Consider the following 26,512-nt stretch of genomic DNA (forward strand, 5'->3'; position numbering starts at 1 on the left):
GCGAGTGTTCAACCAAGTAGCGTCGATGTTCGATTTCCACTTGACACGGAATATGCTTCGCTGAAGATTCTCTGCCTTTTTTGTTGACCGGAAGCGCTTGACACCCAACAGCTAAGGGTAAAATTTTAGACTTATACATTTTTAGTAACTTGACAATGCTTTCCTTGTTATTTTCGTTTGTAACTGTAGTATATGTAGCCTGTATAATCAGTACTTTTTTTTTACAATACATCATTGGGACTATTTCTAGTCTGTTGATGCAAACATAACAAATAAACTAAAAACGCATTATCATTATCTTTCAATGACATTGCAATGAAAATTTACATAAACTTACATTGTTCGACATATTCCCTACATGTATCATCCATAATAATGATCGTATCTCACTATTTTGAACTCTTTCAATAATTTATCATTCAAACTCCGGAGTTTAAACCGGCAGTCATAAATTTATCACCATCGACTAGTACTGTTTCCCGCCACTAGTGACGCATACATTTTACTTGGATTTTACTATGGTCTTAACGTGGTCTATTATAACACTCTTTTGCTGTTATACAGTTATCTACTCTCATATAAAAATTAAGCACGTATCGGACACATTTTTCGGAACACCTTGTCAACATATCACTAGTGATATCTTTTGTTCAGTGATGAAACTATATTGCTTGTGAAACGTTCGGAAGCTTATACCGCCCACGGCCAATAAGACTAACTCAGAAAGAGAGAGTCACTTTTACTCAGTTGTATGGATAAATTTCTAAAACCGTTTGTTACCCAGCTCTGAGTAATACTTAGGACAGTCATGGTAGTAGTGCCGTTATACTCCTTTAATCTAGTACGTCGATTGCGTTACTGGATTGAAGGAGTACAACCTTACTACAATCATGTCTGTCCATGATATAACCTACGTTTTTAGAAATTTATCCTTCAGTTAAAAATGAGTAAAAGTGACTCTCTCTGTGAGTTAGTCTCTTCAGCCGTGGAAAGCTTTTGTGTGAAATATTTCAACATATTAAACGTGAATCTACAAGCGTGCAAGTGCTTACTGCAAACTCCGTTAAAGCTTTTCAGCTTTATTTCAAGCATGTAAATCGTGATTGCGTGATATTGTTGCATAATTTATTCAACGATTTTTAACAGTTGAGTTGAATCGAATCACAGATAGCATATAGTCACAGACGCTTGCCAATCTATCCTTTAGACATCAGACTCAATTCTGAAAGGTCAAAAAAGTAGAAAATAAATTTGGAATTGCTTATCAAACATTTTATTTCTCAATTCAACGATTTTAATTATCACAACTCAGACAAACCTTACCGTAAAATTAAGTTTATTAAATATTGCCCAAAAATGCAAAAAGCGTGATAAAAGTGCACGTTCCCTTCAAATCATTTTGGTGTCTTCGGAACACTTATTGGACGATTAGACGGAAACTCGCACTTTTATCACACTGTGAAGTGAAAACGCGCTTATTACTCCAGTTTGGTCTGAAATGGGCAATATGTTACTTGCAAAAAAGACTGCTTTTAAAAAAAAACTGCTTATCGCCTACTTGGTTCAATAAATCCGCATTCCGATGATGCTGATGCTACCTCGTTATTATTGTTCTTCACGCTCTTGCGTCAATGCTCGACCAGTGGTCCCCAGAAAAGTCGCGAAACATTTTCCTCCCGCTCCGTAAGCAGGAAATCCCGTCCCAGTTTCAAAAATTCGTCCAACGTGACCTGCCCGTCGCCGTTCTTGTCGATCACGGCAAACGAAACGGCGGCATCCTCGTCCGTCAGGCCCAGGCAGCGGAAGAACAGCTTGAACTCCTTCAACGAAATTGATCCGGAATGGTCCTTATCGACAGCCTTGTACAGGTAGGGCAAAAATCGGTGCACCTTCTTGCGCAGGTCCTTGTCGTTGACGACGTGGTGCATGTCGGTTAGGTACTGTTCCACCGTGACCAGGTTGTACGGTGTGATTTCGCCCCACTGCTGGATCCATGTGGCCTGAGGGAAGTGAAAATGTTAGTAATTTAGTGCAAAGCTTGTAAGGCCTCAGTGGACGACAAACCTTCATAATGTCGCGGAATTCTTCCTTCTCCGCCTGATCCAAGTGACCCATGGAGGCGAATTTCTCTGTCAGAAGCATGAAATCGTCGTAGGAAATGACTCCGTCCTTGTTGACGTCCAGCAGGCCATGGAGGGTGCGCATCTTTCGTCGCCAGAATTCCGAATTTCCCTGGAGAAATGGAAGAACATTGTTCGATTAACATTTAGTAGAGGATGGATCGGGAAAGAAAGGAAAGGTGGTTAGAAGAAATTTTCATCGAGAAACCAGAGTTGCGTCATCCGGGCGTATCTTAAGGCTTCGCTACCCCAATTATGCTTCCGAAAAGTGTAACTGGCTACAATGCATCTTGAATGCGGAATTTTCCTGAAGAAATAGAAGGGTCCCAGGTAACAATGTGATGCTTAACAAGTGTTGTTTAATCGATTTTACCCAAGTAACAAATCAAGTTGAATAGTAAAAACAGGAGCCTTATTTTAGCCTTACTCCACAAATCAGCAATGCAATACACATATCTAGATAGAAATCAACAAGAGAAGTCATTGTTTACAAAGGCTGTTGCCAGCAGCTCTATCTAGATATTTTGATAGCCTGATTTGTTCAATGTACACTGAAACTAATCGACATGTACCGTTTATTGGATCCATCTTATAACATAGCAATGTCAGCAGATTTATTCATTCTATGTGATGATTGATAGATTCCATTGGATTATCACTTAAAAACTATGACTGCGATATGGAATGATTTCTATCGTAATTTCACATACTTAATACTTGATAATACTTTGCTTCGAACGTGGTTAGCGAAGGTAAGAAGTATATGAATATATATTTCATGGTGAAAAATTGTTGATATGTCATGGGTGGGAACAGACATCTAGAAACTAATGGAAAATCATATAAGTTTGCACTATGAGAAAATTCAGTAAAATATACCTGTTTTCATGATGAATATTGCTCACTAAAATATATATCTTATAAGATAATCATGTATATTTTATTGGAGTTGCTTTTACTGATTTTTGACGTTTGTTGATATGTCGCGTGTAAATAGACATGTAGAAACTATTGGACTGTCATTTAACTTTGCAGTATAGGAAAACATGTATATCTCATTGGAATAGCTTCCTTTGATTTTTGAGGTTTAGAGATTGTAAACAGATCTATCCCAATCATTAAATAGTCATATATAAATGCCTTTTAAGAAATCCAACAGCAAGCATTTGTTTTTGCATGTTTTTCTGGGATGAATATCGCTCCCAATAAAATACATCTTACATGATTGTTCTTTATAAATTATTGAAACAATTTTCAACGATGTTAACGTACACTCATTAAAATGATTAGTTGAACTAAATACTACTAACAACAATGATACTGTATTGAATAATCTTTGTTTGTTATTGTTTCATATGATAATTTGTTCCAGAAAAGAATGTATTGAGATTGAAAAAAAATGATTCTACTGTAATATTTACTTTGCTATGATTCTAATTGTAAGCCTTCTACACGGCTAATTCAGATTCCAGCTCTAAGTAGTACTCGAACTTCATGAGCCAGTTCTATCAAATCATATAATTTAGTCGTTGATTTATTGCACACAGGTGCATTAAGAAAGATTTGAACAAACCACACCACCGAAACGGAACAGTGCTATTTGTCTTCACTCTAGCAGAACGAGCATAAAGTTGCACTACATTCCATGTCGGGAGAGCTGTTCTTACTTCATGCTATTTGAACGAGCTCAATCTTGAAGTCAGCCGTGGCCCAGTGGAATCGAGCACAGACACCGAAAGCATCACACCTCAACAGTTCTTGATCGAATCCCAAATCAGCTACAATAAAAAAGGCACAACTGTGAAAGCTCCCACTGCCTGATGTTTATTTTTTCGAATTTATTTTTAGAAATCGATTAAATATATGTGTCAAAAGAAGAAGTAAATTTCATGTTATTTTCACATAAACTTTACTTCGATTGATTTATGACACATATATTATATTGTGGTGAAAAGTATAGCTTATGCTTATGGGTTTCAAATCCATTTCAGTTAATTATTATAATTTGATCGATTTTCTTTTTTTTTTATTATTATTATTATAGTCACTTTAACGCTCTTGGGTCATTCGTGACTTGTCCGGGGTGAGATTTGAACTCGTGACTTTGGTGTGAGAGGTATGGATGCTAACCACTACGCCGGGGTCGCCCCATTGATCGATTTTCATTTATCATATGACGATCATATAAAAGTTACCAAATTATCAGCATTGTAAATGTTTCAGATATTCATATAGAATTTACCTGACACATTTCCAATCATATCATTTTCAATGGATTATCTTATAGCGCAAATTTATTAGACTTCCACATAACAGGAATATGTCAAATTCGTTCAGTGTAGTCAGTGTCACTCATTGCATTTCCAGCATTTTAGTTCTTCTAAGGCTCTGAACCATTTGGTGGATTATTTTAACTTTTGGTTAAAATTTGACAGATGAAAAGTTATCGATTAACCCTGCTATCCGAGCGTGGTTATTTATGACAGACAAGAAGTTAAATTTTGACGACCGTGGCTCGAAAACCGGTCGATCGACAGCACGGGGATTTTCGAACATAAGAAATAACTTTCGAAATGTCACTTTTAACCACGAGTTAAATTTAACTCGGCAAATGGTTCACAGCCTAAATTCACTGCCTAGCTTTCTAATCCCAAGCAACGGCAGCAGTAGATACAAGGTAGAGGAGCTTTTTAAGAATAGTGCCAGGTAGAAGTGGGCTGCAACGACATCGGAAGTATTAACATTTGTATTTCTGTGTTTTGACTGCTATATATTGCACTGAATATTCCAAAAATATAACTCCATTATGACACTAAAATAGCTTCCACTTGACCATCGAAATAAATCGCGCACTTGTGCCAACATTGTGTTAACTACACTTGAAAATGAGAGGAATGTTTTACTGTCACCAGTTGTTGTTTACAATTCTGCATTGCGGAGACGAACCAGCCCAGGGCTGGACTTTCAAGCTGTATAATACTCTTCTGGTTGCTGTTATTCTATTTAAATTTGACGTGTTTCAAGTTAATGATCATAAATTTTGCGACACATATGCTTAAGTGGTCCAGTAGGTTTGATTGATGCCTATGAATCAGTGACTGCCGGTTCGAATCCCGAAATGCAAAGGTTATTTTTAGACTTATAATAACAATATCAATATGTAAATCCAATTAGTCAGCACCTTGTTGGAGTCCCATAAAAATATATAAGATACCGTGCCGATACAAATTTCGGACACTTAAACTCGAATTTCGGACACTTTTGAAAGTTGATTATCTCGGTCGAATATGATCCACATGTCTTGTAAATTTTAATTTTTTTTGACTAGTGCCCTCCACGATCATCTAACATTATTACTTTGTTTCTAACTGGATGTAATATTTAATTAAAAATGAAAGTGTCCGAAATTTGAATCGTCCGAAATTTGAATCGGAACGGTATGAAGCGGTCTTCTATTATTATTTTTTTTTTTCTAAATAAAACTGGGAGGCTGAACAAGGGTTGAAAAAGACTGTTATTTAATGCCTTAAAAAGCTTATAATTTATATAACTGTTAAGCTTTTGGCTGATTAAAGCTACTTTAAAAAAATCCTTGAAATTCAAGGAAGAATAAGAACATAAGGTAGGTCGTTGGTGTTCCAGTAATAGTGGAATTCCTATCGTTGTGGTATAACAATTTTACCGGAATAAGGTCGCAACAAATGAATATTTTAACTATTGTCACACCATATTCGAATCTGACGAGGAGGGACACTAAAAAATAAATTAAAAAAATATTTAAACTTGAAATAAGGAGTTCACCCAAAACGTAAGAGTATATTTGAACCTAGGGGTAGGTCACTCCGCACACCAATCTTGGGTCATCTTTTTTGTCAGTGTGCCGCAAGTATGCCGATTGTGCCGGTCATAGAGCAAGCTGCAATTGTTAGTAAAATACCCATCCCGGCAACCCGGTATTTCTGACATTAATTGCGAAATTTCGATGATTTGTGATCCATAGGGTAATAAAAGTCCTTTGTTTTATTGTTTTATAATGCCCTCAAAGGCAGACCAGAAACCTAGCCTTTCGGCCGGAAAGAGTTGGAACCGGTGGTGAGCATTGTTGGTGACCGACTATAGAGGGTGATGAATAAACTTCTTTACTTTGTTTAATTAGAATTAAGGGTACTGATTAGGTCTGATCAACTGCCTCTTTCTCTTGAGCCCACCCACAGAACCTACATTTCGTATTTAGATCTATAAGAAAACTGCTGGTCTGAGTTCCTCTGATATATTCAATTAGAAAAGTTTCTGAACATACAGTCAAACAGCACGTAATGTTCTGAACAACTTGAATGACAGTTGTTCAGCAGTGCTCCCATTTTATCAACAACAATCTAATGCCTACGAGATTGTACCCAAGCTGTGTAGAATATAATTCCGGCACAATGTGCTGAGTGACTTACCCCTTGATTTGAACTCTTTTGCATTCTTTTTTATCCACTTTGCATGCTCAAGCGTAGTATTCAAATGCAAAAATTAAGTAACAAATCAATTTTCCGAATTTTCAAAAATATTGAATGTTAAAAAAATTTGAAAATTTAGTATACTTCACTTATACAAATATAAGAAATCTCTAAACTTAGAAAACTGTTTCAACTTCAAGATTTCAAATATTTAAAGCACCTTGCCGAAGGTGGGAGAGTCTAATCTCATGATGTATGCTTGGATGGGAGATCTAGACAATGCACACTGGGCCAGAAATGCAATCTAGTGGAGCAAAATTAATAACTCCGAAACGAAGAATTTCCGCGACTTGGTGTCTTCGGCAATGTTTCTCATCATAATAAGAACCATCTATTGACATAAACAAATAGTTCAAAACTCTTCCGCAAAAATGGCGCCACAATCTAACTTCTTTCTCTGACGATTTGGAGACTTGATGTCTTCGGCAAAGTTGTTTGCCTTGACAAAATAAACAACTCTTTTGAAGACGTAAAAAATTTCCACAGCCTACTGATTCCGAGTTATATGGAGTTAAAGAAAAAAATGTCGAAGATATGCTTTTTTCTTTCTGTTTCGATTTTTTTGCTTACAACCATATAATGATATATTGTTCTCTTACGCAAATGCATTAAATAATTAACTTTTGTATAGAAAAATACTGAGTTAAGCTTCAAATTTTAAAGATATTGTTGAAAAACCGAAAAAACAACAATTTTTAACCTTTAATATCTCCCAAAGCGCAAAAAATCGCAACATTGACATTTTCAGCAAAAATTAAGCAATACTCGATAAACAAAATATCAAAATTTGAGAGAGGTATAGTTTGGTGTTTTTGAGATTCCATCATTTTAGTGGAGCATGAATTTTTTTCTATAACTTTTTTTAATGCATTAAAATGGCGTTTTGAAGACTTGACGACATAGGTAAAGTTGTTTATCTTGATAAAATAAACAACTCTTCTGAAAAAGTCAAAACTCGACAGCCTCCGGTTGAGCGGTTGCTGAGAAACGTGAGTGCATCCATTTCGTTACATACAAACACACATACACACATACACACGTACACACACACACACACACACACACACACACACACACACACACACACACACACACACACACACACACACACACACACACACACACACACACACACACAGAGACATGTTCCGATCTCGTCGAGCTGAGTCGAATGGTATATGACACTCGGCCCTCCGGGCCTCGGATCGATAGTCGATTTTTCAAGTGATATCTATACCATTCTTTGTAAGAAGGGTAAAAAGGAAGGAAGTCCTTACAGCAAAAAGATAGCGATTTGCTTTCTTAAGTAAAAATGTGCAATTTTACAACACTTACAACTTTGTAGAACTTTGAAAAAATTGAAAAATTCAAACAAAAAAGTTATGGTAAGAAAACGTTATTTAAGGGGGTACTATACCGTTTGTGCTCCACTTCCACCCTATAACTTCGTCCAATTGAGAGATAGAAAATTGTCGTCTTAGACAAAGTTTCTTAAAATGATGTCATCTACAATGTTTCCATAGATTTTCATCGATTTTAACAAAACATAAAAAAGTTATTTTTTATCTAGTGTATACCCTCCTTAAGCAAAATTTTTCAACTCTCAAATAAAGCACTTACAAATTTTAGAAACATTCTAGAAGATGTCAAATTGCTACACTCAACAGTTTTGTCGAAAATGGTTATGTCCTCCTTTTTTGATTTTTTTCCCACTGTGCGTCGTAGTACGTTTATATAAAGGCAATCACGTCTGGTGTAATACTGGCTGGATTTGCCGCTAATCACTCTTAAACTAGACGATACTAGCTCGATCAAATAATATACATATGTACTATACTTACTCCCAAGAATTTAGGTAGTCGTTTTCCCTAAAACGTGCACTTTTCAATTGCGTGGTGTACTTTCATTGTTGTTAATTAATTAATTAATGCCATGGAATGAATAATCAAAAACACCTCTATTGCAGTTGGTAGCAACAATTATTTGTGTATTGCTTCATTTTCGAAAAGAGAGTATGATTCCGTTATAGCTGTGGGTCCTTTTGTGTGTTCTGTTGTGGCATTTAGGAATACCATTTACTCTTAGGCAGTTCCTGGAGTCAAACGGCAGAATGCCTTCCGGCAAGGACACGGCTCCTCCACTTTCTTTGCAGCCCTCGGGAAAGTACTTAAGGAAGCCCAGGACAACGGTCACCATGCGGAGCTAGTCTCCCTTGATATTTCAAAGGCGTTCAACAGGACATGGACACCTGGGGTCATCAGGCAGCTCATCGGCTGGGGCCTGGAAGGGCACATCATACATTTTGATCCTTCTTGATCGTACCTTCCAGGTGACTGTCGGGAACACTCGCTCGGATCCGTTCCCCGAGGAAACTGGAGTGCTCCAGGGATCCGTCATAGCGGTAACGCTATTCCTGGTGGCAATGAACGGGGTATTCAGCCGATTGCCCAAGAACGTGCACGTACTAGGAACATACCTCAAGCAGCAGTCTCCGCCGTTGTCAGGTGGGCGCTTTCGGTTGGTTTCCAGCTCTCCGCGCCGAAGAGTGTACGGTGCCATATCTGTCACTCGGGCCATCTGATTCGAGGACCACCGATCACCATCCAAGATCATCCGATTGGGCTCAAGAAAACAGTGCGTATTCTGGGGGTAGTACTGTATCGCACGCTAAGCTTCAACTAGCACTTCAGGATGGTGAAAGAAAACTGTCGAAGCCGCATCAACATAGTCAGGACATCGCTCCAGCAACCGTGAGATCCGCCTTCGTGTCGCTCGGGCTGTTATCGACAGTCGACTTTTCTCGACGGCCTCAAAATAACCTGTTTGGCCACCGAGAAGCTCAACCGCAACACTCGCTCCGGTATACAATACCTACGTACGCATCGTATCCGGCCTTCTCCCTTCCACGCCTGCAGACGCCGCATGTGTGGAAATCGGAATCCTCCCTTTCCGCTATCGATCTGCTGCAGCCATTGCTACGAAAACCGCTGCCCTCGCTGCCAAGACATCCGGGAACGAAAGGGTCTTTCTCCTCAAACCCTCCACACTGCAGCCAACCGTGACCACCCCCCGGTGGCCAGGGTCCACTGGCATGGAGAGAAGAGTTTTTTTTTAACTAGTTCGTTTATTTACTAGGCTCAGTCGTGTGTGACACTTTGCGGAGCCCAAATCAGTAATGTTTGAATTTACATTTTAAATAGCAGTAGTTCTAGGTTAGTATTGGGTACCAATTACTCGTGGTGGGCTCGAGGTTAATGGGTAACAATTTTGATTGGAAGGAGCTAGGTAGGAAACTGGTTTCTGAAGCCTCCTTCAGGTACTACTCTCGGACGGTTGACCAAATCCTGGCTGGGCAGGGGCAAGTAGCACAGGAACAGGAGGATAATAAGACTGGGACACATTGGCTGGAAATTGTTTGGAAAGGAGGGGATGGTCACATCAAACTCCAACATCAGACAAACAAAGGAATTCGTAGATCGCTTGCATGTAGGGAAGATCACGTGTTCCCAATACATCTCTTACTTCACGGAAGGGATGTCTACCTCGGGCCACTAGGGTATCCAATAGTCGTTCTCTGGAGGCGTCATTATCCGGGCAATACCAAACTGCGTGATCGATGCATAACCGGTTCTGCACCTACATATATTGCTGTCAACGAGGTTTATTCTATAGAGATGTGCGTCTAGCGGGTAGTGGTTGGACATAAGTCTTGACATCACTCGAATGAATCCCCGACTTACATCCAGACCTTTGAACCACGCTCTCGAAGAAACATTTGGAATAATGGAATGTAACCACCGCCCAAGAGAATTACTTGTCCAATCGTTTTGCCAACTTAAAAGAGAACTCTGACGTACTAATGGGAAAAATTCATCATGTGGAATTCTTCTATCATAAATCTCGCCTTGTTGTGCGCCCACCTTTGCGAGAGAGTCTGCCTTCTCATTGCCTGGGATTGAGCAATGTGAGGGGACCCATACAAAGGTAATCATATATGATCTTTCGACCAGCAAACTCATCTGCTCCCTTACCTTTGAAAGGAAATAAGATGAGTGCCTACCTTGTTTCATCGACCGAATAGCCTCAATCGAACTGAGACTATCCGAGAAGATGAAGTAATGGTCTATGGGCATATCGGAAATCATCCCCAATGCGAAGTTGATTGCTGCTAGCTCAGCAACATAAACGGAACAAGGTTCCTGAAGTTTCCGAAAGGCGGTTGAGTATTCATTGAAGACGCCGAAGCCAGTGGATCCATCAATGCGTGATCCATCAGTGAAAAATCTTCTATTGCAATTGACTTGTTGGTACTTTTCAGCAAAAATGCGGGGAATTGAGATAGGTCGAAGTTGATCTGGAACTCCTTGAATAGCCTGTTTCATGGAGAGATCATAGTCAATGGGGGAACTGTAGTTAGTAAAGCATACACGAGAGGGGTTATAGCAAGGAAGGCTAATATCCGATGACATATAATTAAGATAGATTCGCACGAATCTAGACTGGATGCTCAATTCGAGCATTTCTTCGAAGTTTTCAATCACAAGATTGTTACTGGCACTACATTTAATCAATATTCTTAATGGGAGCTCAAAGAAATGAGAGAGAAGAGTTGGCGATCAAACGTCGTCCAAATAGATAAGCGGATTAAGAGTGGATTCCAAGCCGGAGATAACTCTGTAGCTTTGAGACGTTCTGTTGTAGAGCTACTCGGGTCGGTTTATCCGGGGCACGTTCATCGATTTACGGACGGATTGCGGTCGCGGGCTGGAGTTGGACTTAGAGTGGTAGAACCGAACACTGCAACGAGTCAAAGTCTACCGAAGGAGTGTTCCGTCTTTTCCGCTGAAGCCGCAGCTATTCTAGACGCAGCCGTCACTCCGGCAGATCAACCGATCCTCGTGTTAACTGACTCTCACAGCGTCATCCAAGCGCTGGAAGCCGAAACCCCGAGCCAACCCTGGATACAAGCCATTACACGGTACGCCCGTGCGTATGAGCGTATGAACCGGACCCTCATGGAAAAGGTAAGAAGTATGTTATACGATAGTGGTGCTCCTTATGAGCTATGGGGTGAGGCTCTTTATGTATCAACATACGTTGCAAACAGAAGTCCAACCAGTTCTTTGACGGAAGCTAAAACACCGTACGAAATGTGGTTTGGGTCTGTTCCAAATGTTAGAAATTTGAGGGTTTTCGGATGTACTTCATATGCACATATTAATAAAGAAAACCGTAGAAAATTGGACAAGAAGAGTGAACGTTTGGGTCTTGTTGGATATGCTCCAAATGGATATCGTCTATGGAATAATGTAATAAGAAGAATTATAATTTCAAGAGATGTCGTGTTTGATGAATCTAAGTCTAAGGCACGAAGAAGGCACGGATGATATACGAAAGATCAACCAAGGCGATGGCATTGATCGGATACGCGGATGCCGATTTTGCGAACGACGAAGAAGGCCGTAAATCGAACTCTGGCAGCATGTTCATGGTGTATGGGAACAGCAAACGACAACAGATAGTGACTCTTTCATCAACAGAAGCAGAATTAGTTTCACTTTGCAATGCTTCTAAGGAAGGGATATGGTTGTCTCAACTATTGAGTGAGATTGGAATTCTGTCGATTCCATTCACTATATTTGAAGATAACATACCCTGTATTAGAATTGCAGAAGAGCCAAGGGAACATCAGAGGACGAAGCACATAGATGTAAAATTCATGTACATCAGGGAACAGATTAAAGAGAAAAAGCTCATAGTTAAATATGTTCCAACAAACGATCAAATCGCTGATTTTCTAACCAAACCCCTAGTAAGAGCTAAGTTTGATAGATTCATGAAAATGATAAAAATGCAAAATTGAGGGGAAGTGTTGAAATTCAAGTTTCATTTATAGTATAGATTCTATTCTTTTACTCGGGTTGTCTCTTTCACAACCATAAGCAGATTCAATGTTCTCTCATTAGAGCCATTTCGCTCTCGAAGCTGAATGAGCCTAGCGTAATCTGCGTAATCGATAGATCAACTTGTTATCAGATAATTAGTAGGGGAATCATAACATATCAATGTAACCTTTATGCAGTACTGAATTCTTATTAAATAAATAGTTTTATTGATGGTCTAAGAATTCTGTGTACGTTTTTGTTTTCCGAGAGGTAATGTTTATCTTCGGAAATTGCATGAGAGAAACCCTTTTTGATTCTTCAGCTGGGTTGGAGGAAGTCAGGCTTATCTGACTCTTTCCTCGTCCACTCTGGTTGGCTGTCATACTTGGAGGAAGTTTTTCCTCAAGTACTGTTACGGCACTCCACTTGCGTTCGAACTTCCAACAAGGAACGTACCCCTCCTAGGCGTCAGGCGTTGGATTGTGAATACTATTATGGAATGGTTCCATTCGCGGACCACTTTCCTGAGGAAGATCAAGGAAAACGTACGCTCCTGGCTGGAAAGCCAAAAGTACAAGGACCAGCGGATCATCTCAAGACTCCGGACCAGTTCGCAAAACAGTCAGGTTCATTGAGTCATTTTGATATGAATATGAACTGCCATCTGCCTCATCATTCACTGACTCGTGAGAGTCTGAATGATTCAGAGGTAAACGAGTCACTGACAGCCGAGCACTCAGTCAGTAGCTCAGTCAACACGTTTATTCTGCCGTGATGGTACCCAATATTTGTTTTGAATGACTGAACGTACATTTTCTATGGAAAAATAACTCAATTACATGCTGTGTGAGCGAAGGCAAGCGGTGTGCGTCGCCTGCTCGTGAGTGACTGAATGTTTTTGTTGGCTCTTTCATTGCCTCGTCCTTTAAGCTGGGTTTAGACAGGGCAAGTCAATTGTTCAAGTCAGTTGAATTCAACTGACTTGAACGCGAATTGAACGTGTAAACCATGCCATTCAACTGACTTGATCAACTCACTTGAATTGAAAAAAAATTAAAGGGTTGTGTCCTAGACGCTAGACACGACCGCAGTATGACGTAGAACCTATCTATCTATCTCTATCTATGATGCATGATAGGGTATACGTCCCTAACCTCGGTCTAATATGCAGCCATCGATTACGTTTTTAATCATAACTCATCAATTAATTTACCTGCAAACGATATTCTACTGCTAAATGGTATGCTTAGATATGCTTATTATGTCGTTTGCTACCAGAAACCACGAAAAGTTGAAAAACTTACTTTTTTTGAGACAATAACTCACCAGGGAAATGTATGTAATATGGGTCTATTGTCCCCAAATTGGGTCTATTTATGGATGCAACTTCGTCCTATCTTGTTTGATCCTCAAAAAAACGCTCTTGGTAACGTTTTCTGATGTATATTTTTTTATCACTATCACTGTTAACTTAATGCTCTTCATTCCTCAAAACATTTCACAGAGAAAATTTTACGAAAACTACATTAAATCACTCAAATTAAAAATTAAAAATTAAAAATTTCGCTTATCGTCTTTCGACCGCAGAATAGCGAAATCAAAACATTGTGATGTTCATTATACAGGTTTGGCAGAAAAAATCTTCCTTCCTGTTCGTTCCTTATCATCCAAATGCAAACCACATTGTTGACGTTACTCTTATTGCTATATGCTGTCAAATGAATTTCATGGGCCATAGTTAGGAACATAGAAAAGAAATGTGTCCCTAAAGTTGGGTCCATGATTTACTTGTGAAAACGTTGTTAAACAATTAAAAGAAACATAAAATATTCAAACAGCAACTGTAAGTTTTACGTCTAGTGTGTATTATCAGGTAATTCCATTCAATAAATGCCATAATCAGGCCATTTGATGATCGTCAGTCAACCTTCCCATCTTAACCTTATAAGTCATGGCGGCTAAAAACTCCGAACAGAGTGATATTCTCAACCAGTTTTATTACTTACGAGAGCTGAAAATGTATTGAAATGTTGTGATATAAATTGATTTGTGTGTGGTACACATTTATGAACCATCAGTGATCAATATTTTCCTTATTTTTTGTGTAATATTCCTTAATTAATTATTTATTTGCGTGATAGGCCGAATGAAAGGACTAGACCCACATTACATACCGTAACCCTATATGGATTTAGGTTAACATCCGAAGTCCCTCCTTTTTTACATATTCTGCACAAAACATACTTTCTAAGTCCCGCAACTGACAGGATTTCCCGCCATTTTATTATGAATGGGGGCGGGGAAGAACGTTTCTTTTGTGCAGAACATGGAAAAAAGGATGGACTTTGGATGTTAATATAATTTCTCGCGCAACACGAGAAAAGGGCCAATGATTGTTGATCGATTCTCTTCGTCGATTTTCTCTTTCGCGAATAACCCGACTGCAAATGAATTTCCCATTCAGTGTGTTGTTTCAGGCGCAAGCTAACATCATCTTCTGTCGAACTGTGCTGCGAGCTTAGCCAGAAATTCGTTAATGTTGCCGTGGTAAACCAAAGAGAAACTCGATGAAGAGAATCGATCAACGAGGATAGGCCCTTTTCAAATGTTACGCGAGATTTCATGTATAGAGGTACTAGATATGTGTTATCGTATGCGTTAAAATGTTTGCACCATTGTACAAATAAGGTTCCCGTTTCACCTGTGCATACAATGCCTTGGTTTTCTTTGCATGCACGTAACCTATACCTCATACCGTAGTAGGCTGTGTATAAAAGAAAATGATTTACTTAGTTTGACAGTTGCACCATGACGAAGTGATTTGTGATTTGTCCCACGCGCAAATGTCGCAAAAAGACATTTCAATCGCCGTGGGAGTGTCCCTGTGGACCGTCAAAAGAGTTTTAGAACGAGAAAAGAAAGGACAACTATCCGCGAAGGTGGCCACAGGTCGACCGAGGTCAGCTCGGGTTCCGAGGGTTATCGCTGCTATCAAAAGGAAGATTCGGGTGAATCCAGTGCGTTCAATAAGGAAAATGGCAAAGGAACACGGGATCAGTGACTTTACGGCACGGAAGATCGTAAAGGAAGATTGCGGGGCGAAGTCGAGGGCACGGAAAAAAAAACTCACATGATTACCAACCGCATCCGGGAGCTACGAGTCGAACGATGCAAGAAAATCTTGAACTTAAGCGAAAAAATCCGGTAATCCTGTTCACCGGCGAGAGCATGTTTATCGTCGATCCCGTATCAAATTCCAGAACCGACCGGTATATTAGTTCTCTTACGGTAAAAGACGTGGCCGACGAGCAGAAGAACGTGTATCTTACCAAGCATCCTGCTAGCGTTATGGTGTTTGGATTGGTGGCTTCCGATGGCAAAACAAATGGACCCGGTGTTCATTCCAGAAGGCGACAAGGTCAACACGGAAGTCTACATCGGGATTTTAAGTAAGTATGTTCTTCCGTGGATCAAAGAACAGTACGGTCCGAAGAAAAATGTTGTATTTCAACAAGATGGGGCTCCGTGCCACACCTCGAACCGCACTCAGAAGTGGTTGCAGGAACATCTTCCGTTCTGGGTGAAGGATATGTGGCCACCATCCAGCCCCGATCTTAATCCGCTGGATTACTCAATATGGCGCGTCATGAAGGCCAAGGCCTGTTCTAAACGCCACCCGAGTACAGCAAGCCTCAGACAAACATTGACCCGTACCTGGAGAGAAATGGATCCAGCCTACATTATTAGAACCTGCCGTGCATTCCGGAAGCGTGTGGAGGCCGTAATTGCAGCAAGTGGAAACTCGATCGATGATTAACAAAGTTTAAGACTCTGAAAAACATCCCCCTTTTAAATTAATAAAAAGACTCAAAAACGAAATTTTTGAGAATTTTTTTAATTTTTGCATTGCTCAATGGTGCAAACATTATCACGCATACACAGTCAGTAGTGTGTTATTCACCAACATAATATCTGGCATAACATTTTATAACGGCACAAAAGCATTTGTAAACAAACTTTCTAAGGCCCTTTACACGCGAACCAAAGTACGCCCACGAAAACCAATACCACTTTCGGAAAGGTGATAGTTGCCTATCCAATGATGTTGTTGGTTTGCTTGGGCGTACTTTGGTTCGAGTGTAAAGGGCCTTAGAAAGTTTCTTTACAAATGCTTTTGAGCCGTTATCAAATGTTATGCCTGATATCATCGAATATGACTTTCAAGCAATTTTTTTCTCAAATTTGAAAGTTTTGGTGCGGGAAGAAATTAAGGGAAAAAATTCTGTTTTTACTAATAATTGTGGTTTGCTTAAAATTTATTTCCCGGAAAAAACTGATCCTCAAAGTCCATGTCTTTTTCGGGTCATGTTAAGGGGGGATGGGGAGAGGTTGTTAAGGGGGAGGGGGTTTAACATGCACGTTTTTTCAAGTATCATTTCTCATTGTGGTGGACACGCCGTGATCCACCTTTAGCCGCTGACTTAGTCCTGCTTGCTGCAGGACCTAGTGCCACGCCGTCCGAAGCGGTAATGAGCAGAGGCAGGAGAGCAGCGCTGATTTATATCTTTTCAGTTTCAAGCAGAATGATGTGCAACCAAGTGGTATTCGTTTATGATGACTGGGTTTGGGAAAAAGGCTTATTTCATGAAAACAGTGATCATTTTTACATTTTCAAAAGTTTAATTACAGAAAAATTGGAAAATAATTATTTCAGCAGGTTCGTAATGTAATATCCTATCGATTGGCGTATTTGGATTTTAATTTAATCTATAAATGACAATGTTACAAGCGTTCAAAACCTAACACTCCCTCACCACACATATTTTTTGATTTGCACCCCAGTATAGTCATCAAAGACGTAGTTCTACGTCAAAAGTTTAATCAGGCTCAACTTTTCAAGCCAATTGAATTCAATTGAGTTGATCATTTGACTTGCCTAGTCTAACCCCAGCTTTACCGTTTGGTACAAACGGTCTGCACAGAGCAATGGATTGAATAGTGCAGTGCTTTCACACTCAGCCTAGGCAGTCAATAATTTTAAGCTCTGCTCCGGACCAGCCATGTGAAGATTTCCTGTAATTTCGGTGGGACACCTTTCCGCAAGGTTTGTTCAATTTGCAGCATCCCCCGGGGCGGTGGAACACGTGCTGTGTGTCTGCCCGGAGTTCCAGAAGCTACGCGAACAACATGGACTCCCGGAGAACGTCAGTAATCTGCTTGGTTACGACACCTCAACGTTGGCTGCGCTGATCGCCTTTCTGAAGGACGCCCACTTGTATGATCAAATCTAGCCCCGTTTCACCTGTGCATACAATGCCTTGGTTTTCTTTGCATGCACGTAACCTATAGCTCATACCGTAGTAGGCTGTGTATAAAAGAAAATGATTTACTTAGTTTGACAGTTGCACCATGACAAAGTGGCAGCGTATTCGTGATTTGTCCCAAGCGCAAATGTCGCAAAAAGACATTTCAATCGTCGTGGGAGTGTCCCGGTGAAACGTCAAAAGGGTTTTAGACCGAGAAAAGAAATGACAACTATCCGCGAAGGTGGCCACAGGTCGTCCGAGGTCAGCTCGGGTTCCGAGGGTTATCGCTGCTATCAAAAGGAAGATTTGGGCGAATCCAGTGCGTTCAATAAGAAAAATGGCAAAGGAACACGGGATCAGTGACTTTACAGCAGGGAAGATCGTAAAGGAAGATTGCGAACTCGAGGACACGGAAAAAACTCACATGATTACCAACCGCATCCGGGAGCTACAAGTCGAACGATGCAAGAAAATCTTGAATTTCCTTAAGCGAAAAAATCCGGTAATCCTGTTCACCGACGAGAGCATGTTTACCGTCGATCCCGTATCAAATTCTAGAACCGACCGGTATATTAGTTCTCTTCCGGTAAAATACGTGGCCGACGAGCACATGAACGTGTATCTGACCAAGCATCCTGCTAGCGTTATGGTGTTTGGATTGGTGGCTTCGGATGGCAAAAAAAATGGAACCGGTGTTCATTCCAGAAGGTGACAAGGTCAACGCGGAGGTCTACATCGGGATTTTAAGTAAGTATGTTCTTCCGTGGATCAAAGAACAGTGCGGTCCGAAGCCATATGTTGTATTTCAACAAGATGGGGCTCCGTGCCACACCTCGAACCGCACTCAGAAGTGGTTGCAGGAACATCTTCCGTTCTGGGCGAAGGATATGTGGCCGCCATCCAGCCCCGATCTTAATCCGCTGGATTACTCAATATGGCGCGTCATGAAGGCCAAGGCCTGTTCTTAACGCCACCCGAGTACAGCAAGCCTATGGCAAACATTGACCCGTACCTGGAGAGAAATTGATCCAGACTACATTATTAGAACCTGCCGTGCATTCCGAAAGCGTGTGGAGGCCCTAATTGCAGCAAGTGGAAACTCGATCGATGATTAACATAGTTTAAGACTCTGAGAAACATCCACCCTTTGAATAAATAAAAAAAAAACTCGACAACGAAATTTTTTTGATTTTTTTTTAATTTTGACATTGCTCAATGGTGCAAACATTATCACGCATACGGTATCAAATAGACAAGACAGATGATGCAGGTATGTCCATCATTTTCCAGGATTCTTTCAATAACTGACTGTGTTGGTGGTAGATTAGATTAAATTTCAAATATTAGCAATTTTCGAAAGAGCATTTTTTCGATGCGGCATAATATAATAAAACACAAATAACACAGGAGAAATGGCACTAATGTTGGCCTATGGATCCAAAACTTGGGCCCATCGATAACAATCATCTGGACAATACAAATGGATATTTTTGGTGGCTAGAGAAACATTGTCAAAAAATGCTTTCTTTAGAATTGTATGAATGGGCCCAATATTAGGGACATTTAGGCCGACATAAGAGGCACTAATCTCATAAATTCTTAAAAAAAAGGTTGATTGACATATTTGAAACTGAACCCAAAAATGCCGGAAATCGATTTAATTTTCCTTAAGATTGTCACTCCTTTGCCACTATAGTTGCGGTTGTGCTCTTTATAGTGGAATCGATTAGAAATAATTGGTTTCCACTTTTATAAGATAGCAGCTATAGAAACAGGGTTCCTATTAATGTAGGACGTGTTTTCCAATAACCCAATCAATTCTTCTAAAATACCAGGGAAATCTATTTGTGAATTTGAATACCAAAAATCAAACGTAATTTTACCGTTAAATAGGGGAAATGGCTCTAATATTGGCCTATGGATCTGAGATTGGGCCCATCGCTAAAAATCTACTATTTATCAATTTTATCTAGATGAACGCGTCATTGGCACGGTACTAATGGATAGTTTTGGTCGCTATTGAAAATTTAGTCGATTGCCGAATTTATGTATGGGCCCAAATTATGGGCATTTAGGCCAACATTACATCCATTTCCCGTAAATTGTGGTGTTGTTCTGCTTTCAATATTATCTTTTCAAAGTGTTGTGTCATTTTGGTGGTAACGTGTATTTTGCACTAGAGTACTTTTAACACTAAATAGGTCTTGGATTAATTTGACTAGCCGAAAAAATCACCCACCTAAACAGACCCAAACCGTTCTATTCCTCGCCCCACTAATCAACCTACTCTTCATTCGCTTTGTCACATAGATGGAATGTTCACTAGTGGTGGTGCTATGTTTCTCTTCTGCGATTCTGCCTATTGCAAACTGCACGCATCAATACAACAATGTGCCTAACCGGCTTTTATGTTATTATCAGCAGCTGGTGTTTTCTGGTTCTTAACACCCACACACTGAAATGTTATTTTCCGCATTTGAAGTACTTTTGTTACTTCGTGCTGATGGCATGTTTTGAATGAAAATAAATTAAGCGTTCTACAATTGTAGTTCAACCCGCGTTACCAAAGTTCACAGTTATTATTTATAATCTCAATAATGAAATTTCAGCTAAGTTTTATTTTGATGAAAATGATGGTAATCGTATACTGATCAGACTCAATCAATGCCATTCAAACAATGTGCTTTTTTTGCTTTGGTCTAATCCATTCTAACATTTTCGCATCCAACGCAGCCGGCTTCATGTCCACTTATTACGTAACATAGTATTTGTAGGCTTGCCGTTCGTCTTAATAACCAAAAACAACAAAAAACCAAGGCCAACATCTTGATTTCTAACCAAATGTTGCAAACTGTGCGCCGCACTTACCCTCTCCCGGCGGCCCTGTTTCTTGCGGTGAGACTCCCGTTCATCATCCGAATCCGAATCGGAATCGCTCTCGTAGGCCCGTTCAGGTCGGTTGGCCTTTTTGGAGTACTTTCGCACACTGGTCGACACGAAGCTGGGCAACGGTTGTCCGACTGTCTGCTGTTCGATCTGTAATTGTTACAAATTGGTGTGTTTAGCACTCGTGTTTGGTTTTAATGCAGGAAATCTTTGTAAACAAATAATATTACAATGATGAGTGCTGAAAATAGCCTACTTCCATTTCTGGATTGGAAACATGTTTATGAAGTCGCTCTTCATGCGTATCTCTTCACCTTCTTGAGAGGTTATATGATCAGCCGCTCGCAACGCTCGAAAAGAAACAAACCTGATAGAGCACGGTCCAGGCCAATGATTTTTTTTTACAATCTGTTTTTCGTTTCTCTTGTGCGATTTTAAATAACAAGTTTGCAGCGTCATCCATCGGAGCCTAAATTTCGAATCTTTCTGACCGAAAGGACACGAAGATTTGCAATTTTGATTCTTAGAGAATTTCTTACCTTATTTAAGTTTACCTAACATTTAGCATCAACACATCAACCTACCTTTTGAGGATGAGATGTTAGTGTCGTGTTGTTCCCATTTAACGCAGCAAGCGCTGCATAATTTCGTTCCAGCAACGGAAACGAGGAGCGAGCACCATTTCTCAACAGAGCAAAGGCCATCTTGGATGGTTCCGGTTTTGAATTTGATTCAGCGCAGTTTTTCCCTTCGTTTCAACTACTAGAATATACTTGCAAACACGCACAAAACAACACACTTTTAACTTAACAATATACTGGAAAACTAGAGGATAATTTTATAACAAATCATCGATCGCTCAGCCCGAAATCCGTAGTGATCACACACGCGGCAGAATTGGAAATGACGATTTTTAAATCGTCTTGCTTCAGGGCGATCGTGTTTTGTAAGGCGTGTATAACACTATCTCTCTCCTGCAGGCTAAACAACAACAACATACGGCGATTTTCGGCTACCCGCTTCCCGTCTTCTGTGTACACGCACATAACCGTAGACCCTATCTATCGGTTCTTTGTTTTGGTGCCTAAATTCATCTCATGAGTTTGTTATGCAGTATATAGAGCAGAATCAGGGAGTAGCATAAGGGAAGAATAGAGTCTATTTGTAAAAATTGGTTCAAGTTCTTGAACAGTATGTAAAATTTGACTTGACATGTTGGAAATTTTAAATAAGTCAATTAAATTACGACAGTTTTTCTCGAAAACCATGAGCAAACCCTATTTCCGCAAAAATTGTAACTTCGCACTCAACATTCAAACAAAACAAAAAAGCCAAAAACAAAGCAGAACGACTGCTTTGCTTTGATGCTCACCATATTAGTGCGACCACAGCAGTGCTGGGTAGAGTTGAAACGCAATACAATGTTATGCAGATATGCTTCGAAGTACCAGGCAGGCACATCAAAGCAGAAGTCTTCAGCTTGGAACAAACCAATACAGAAGCACATCGACACGACGGGTCAGCCGAATAGGTACGTGAACCCAAGTGCGTATTCCATCGTAGGAGCTCGCCTTCAGTCAGTGGTGCCACATTTTTCATCTGTATTTAAATTCCCACAAATATTTTTCGATTTTCAGCCTCAAAAATCTGTATAAATCTGAAGATGTTTTCCCAAAATCCCAAGAATATGGATATGTGGCAACACTGGTTACAGCCTTGCCTTAACCACGCACGTGGTTGATTGCCGTCCCCTCTGCTGTTTCGTGTCTATTTACACGTGTGCTGACGCTGATGACGGCTCTGCACCATCGCTTTCTTCATCCTACGTGCATCTTTGAAATGTAATAAAAATATGGATCTAATGTTGGTTGTATTCGGGTGTGTAGTCGTATGCTGCACACACTTATTATGATGCGTTTTTTTTTCGACAACGTGCGATTGACCTACTATCCATGTAAAACATATAGCAGGCTTATCAGTCAGTCAGTGATTTGAGCTTGTGGTTTTGTTTAAATGTTGTGTTCAACAGTATGAAATACTGATCTACGTGACGAATTTATGTCTGCTTCGCTTGAGGCAATTTGTGATGAACTCGCCCTCGGCTAAAAATCACTTAAATCGAGTTACAAACACAAATTGGTGCAATGTGGGATTGAACCTTTGTTGGAACTAGTGTGTATGGCAAACGCAAAGTAGACCTAATTAGAATGGTTATAATTACCTCAGACTGTTCCCCTTAGGTCACTTTTGGAGATTGGAACCTTTGACCATAAAAACCTGTTTCGAACCGGTTCGGTCCCGCGTTATCACCTGTCACATCTGCTGTTTACCCACTTGTGTATGGTCCGACAGGTAAGCTGTGATTTGATATTTCATGCCCTAGATAAGCAAGGGCTGAACTGTTAATTTTAACAGGTTCCTAATTGGGTTCATTTCCACATTTGTCTGGCATGGGACTGCATACTGGGCAAACAAACCCTGGACAAAATTCTCAGACCTAGAAAAAGTTTCCTTCAATCAATTTAAAAAGAAAGAGATTGTATCCAAGACACACTCCCAGCAAGGTGGGAATGCTCTAAACAGGCCTGATGGGACAAATTCTAATTAACTAGAGACGAAAAGTCGTTTGTGTCACTTGAAAATTCAAATATGTAAACCGCACAAATACAAGAAATGACCATCATTTAAAGTCCAAGACACGACCGTAGATTTGACGTAGGATTTGTGCTCGGTATCAATATTCGACGACTGTGTTAGGGAGGCAACTTTTTGTCATCACGGAAACGCCTCGTTTTCTGATGACAAAATCGCGCATTTTCGTGTACAATACGCACGGAATTTTTCGTTTATTCAATAGATAATAAAGACAATTTTTTTTAATTACTTTATTTGTACAGGCTCAATCGAATGAACTTTACAGAGCCAAGTTAATACAGACAAATTGATTGGAGGAATTTCTTGCTACATTTTTCCATTCGCGATCAATCATATAAATTCGAGCACTTTTTGTCTTTTTTTTTTTCTAGCGTCCTGGAGAAAACCTTACCTTAATGCGAAGTGTTTCTGGTTAATTGACAAGGTCATGTGGTATTCAGCCATTGCGAGAATTTTTATGTATCAGTTTAATACTGTTACGCATTTGACCATAAACGTTTGGTTCCTGGGTACATTATCAAAGAGTTTTGGGGGTGATGTGACTGGCAGCAAGGCGAGTGAAAGTTCAATGAACAATAATTCTTAAACAACAATAATATATGGTGGTCCTGAAAATAACCGTTTTGTCGTGATGGTTAAGTAATCCTGAGCTATTAGGGTGTTCAACACAAGCCTATCGGTCCCAAGTAAATCGATTACTGTACCCCATTCCAGTCAATATTCTAGAACTAAACAATGTTTGCTTTGATTCGCTATGAAAGTTTGACAGATAAAATGAGGGGTTCATGGATTATCTTATGTTTCTTGGGACCGAACAGAGTACCAGAGCTGAGCCGAAAAGTTGATCACGTTTTTTCGGGACCTTCTGGTCTTAGAGTTACCTCCATGGTACCACTGAACTGTATGCAGCAATTTCATTTAACCAGACTTGGTGAGTTCGTTCCTTTCTGTCCGTTTTGATCTTGTTATACTTTGTTTCAATGAATCCGTGCGAAAAATTACCAAGTAAAGTTTTCTAATCACACAACATTCTTTATCTACATTACCTAGAATCGCGTATCAGTCCTATAGAGTGCTGTTCGAAGAGCCAATCGATATGGTTGTGTTATGTGTTAGCTCCGGTCCTGGCGCGTCATAGCTTAATTAAATTAGAGTTGGTCGGAAATGCTATCTAACATGAAGCTTAAGTGTTATAATTTATTAGCTAGAGAATGGTCTTAGAAGAGAGTAGGTAGAAGGTTCCGTTAGAGTACGGCAGTATGAAAATTGAATAGAAGTTGAAAATAAGCGAAGGGCAATTAATGTCTTGAAATCTACAGGCAAAAAGTGTGCGCTTGACTTTGCTCAAATACTGTCTGCGGCTTTGGAATAGTTCTAGTGACGTTTCATCACTACCTAAGTTTATTTCAGTGATCGGGTTTTTTTCGGCAGTGTTGTTGTGGATCGGTGGTCAGCTTTTGTTGGTTTAATATCCTGTACGCCATAATTTGGTCTGATTGAATGAGTTCTGGTCAAGGGGTAAGTCACTCAGCACAGTGTTCCGAAAGCAGATTCGGCACAGCTTGGGCAAACCACCGGCACACCTTCGGCACAATCACGTAGGCATTAGATTGTTCATTAAATAAAATGGGAGCACTGGTGGACAGCTGTCATTGAAGTTGTTCACAACATTACGTGCTGTTTGACTGTGAATTTCAGAAACAAACTCCAATTGAATATACTAGAGGAACTCAGACGAGCAATTTACTTCTCGGTTCACATTTAAATTCGAAATGTAGGCTTCCGAGGGCTGTCGATTTCTGTCGATTCCGGTCGCAAGTATTTCACCTACTACGCAAATGGAGTGTACTACACAACAAAAAATAAATTTTATCATTACATCCAAGAGGATGCACTTCAATCATGTTGAAAATCTCATATAATTTTTATGGCCTCAAACATAAACAAATGCAGTAAACGCAGCGTAATGTCAGTTCATGCACTGTATTAATGATAATTTTGTCCTTTTTGGCAAGTAATATTACACCATATATTTGACACGATTGATGTGATATCAAAATTAATGTTTTGCTGTGTACACTCATAATATAAATCACATAACCAGTAGCAAATATCCATGTGAATTTCACATAACTTTCATGTGTCCAATGAAATCTATATGATTTCTCAAATCGAATTTCTTATGCAATGTGACATTCAGATAACAATAATTATTTTTGTTATTGGAAACATATTATATGCGTTTCTAATAGAAACTAAGTGAAAACTTTTTTAGTGTGAACCGGAAGACAAGAACAATTTGGATGGATTGGATCTGCAGTGGTATCGGTTGGATACAGATAACTCAAATGAGAAGATTACTGGCTAATCAAGAACTCCTAGTCCAACTATTGGGCCAACGATGGATATGCTTTGATGGCGGTGCAGGGTAACAACTGTGGCCTTACCACCGATGCGACGTATGTAAATTTGAATTGAGATTTCGGTTTAAATTATAATTAAGTAAAAGAGTAGTTTTATTTTCCGATATGTGTCATCTTATACGAGATGAACAATACCGAACTAATTTTCACGGCACAATCACATGGAAAATTAATTGCTTCAACTCAACCTAATTAGCTTACTATTTTTAAACCGAACTGGTTAAGGTACTACGATCTAATTCTCCCAAAACTCCAACCCGATAGTAAAACCGAACGTCTTAGCTTGGGATCCTCCTTCTTGGCATAAACCATTCCGACGTCGAAACCATCCGAGAGCTTCCTGCACGGAATCATCACTTGCAGCAGTTCCACTTCCAGATTGAGCAGAAAGGTGTAGCGCTTCTGAATTGTCTGCGTCGGATTGACCAGCAACATTCGGACGACATTGAAGTAGTAAGACTTGTAAATAGCACCAAGAGCACAGATGATCGTTTCAAAGTGCAGGTAGTTCTTGTCGCTGAATGCACTGAACCTTAACCTGTAATTGACACCCGACTGAATAATCGCCGGGTAGCACATGTCCAACTACCGTGCCAGCACCATATTTGACGCCGATCCTAAAAGTGACGCACTTACCTATTTTTTAATCGCATTTCGATTTTGGCGAGATATTTTTAAAAGCTTTGTTACACTAACATCCTTAGAACACCGGAACTAATATTTGCAACGTTA

At 39.8% G+C, this 26,512-nt stretch overlaps 2 protein-coding genes across 2 annotated transcripts in view; one reads left to right on the forward strand and one right to left on the reverse strand.

Moving 5' to 3' along the window:
• The window catches only part of LOC135711377 (nuclear pore complex protein Nup88-like), a 489,612-nt gene that overhangs the window by 231,336 nt on the left and 231,764 nt on the right, over positions 1–26,512 (forward strand). The window lies entirely within an intron of this gene.
• Positions 1,541–21,451, reverse strand: LOC135711396 (sarcoplasmic calcium-binding protein-like). Its single transcript, XM_065234273.1, has 4 exons — positions 21,287–21,451; positions 20,685–20,852; positions 2,065–2,232; positions 1,541–2,000 (listed from the first exon to the last, which is right to left on the reverse strand). The coding sequence occupies exons 1-4, from the start codon at positions 21,404–21,406 to the stop codon at positions 1,629–1,631; spliced, it is 828 nt and encodes a 275-aa protein (XP_065090345.1). The 5' UTR covers positions 21,407–21,451; the 3' UTR covers positions 1,541–1,628.

Source organism: Ochlerotatus camptorhynchus, unplaced genomic scaffold (genome assembly GCF_037179485.1).
Source record: "Ochlerotatus camptorhynchus isolate MF236.1 unplaced genomic scaffold, CSIRO-AGI_Acam_v1.1 ptg000432l, whole genome shotgun sequence".
Classification (NCBI taxonomy): domain Eukaryota; kingdom Metazoa; phylum Arthropoda; class Insecta; order Diptera; family Culicidae; genus Ochlerotatus; species Ochlerotatus camptorhynchus.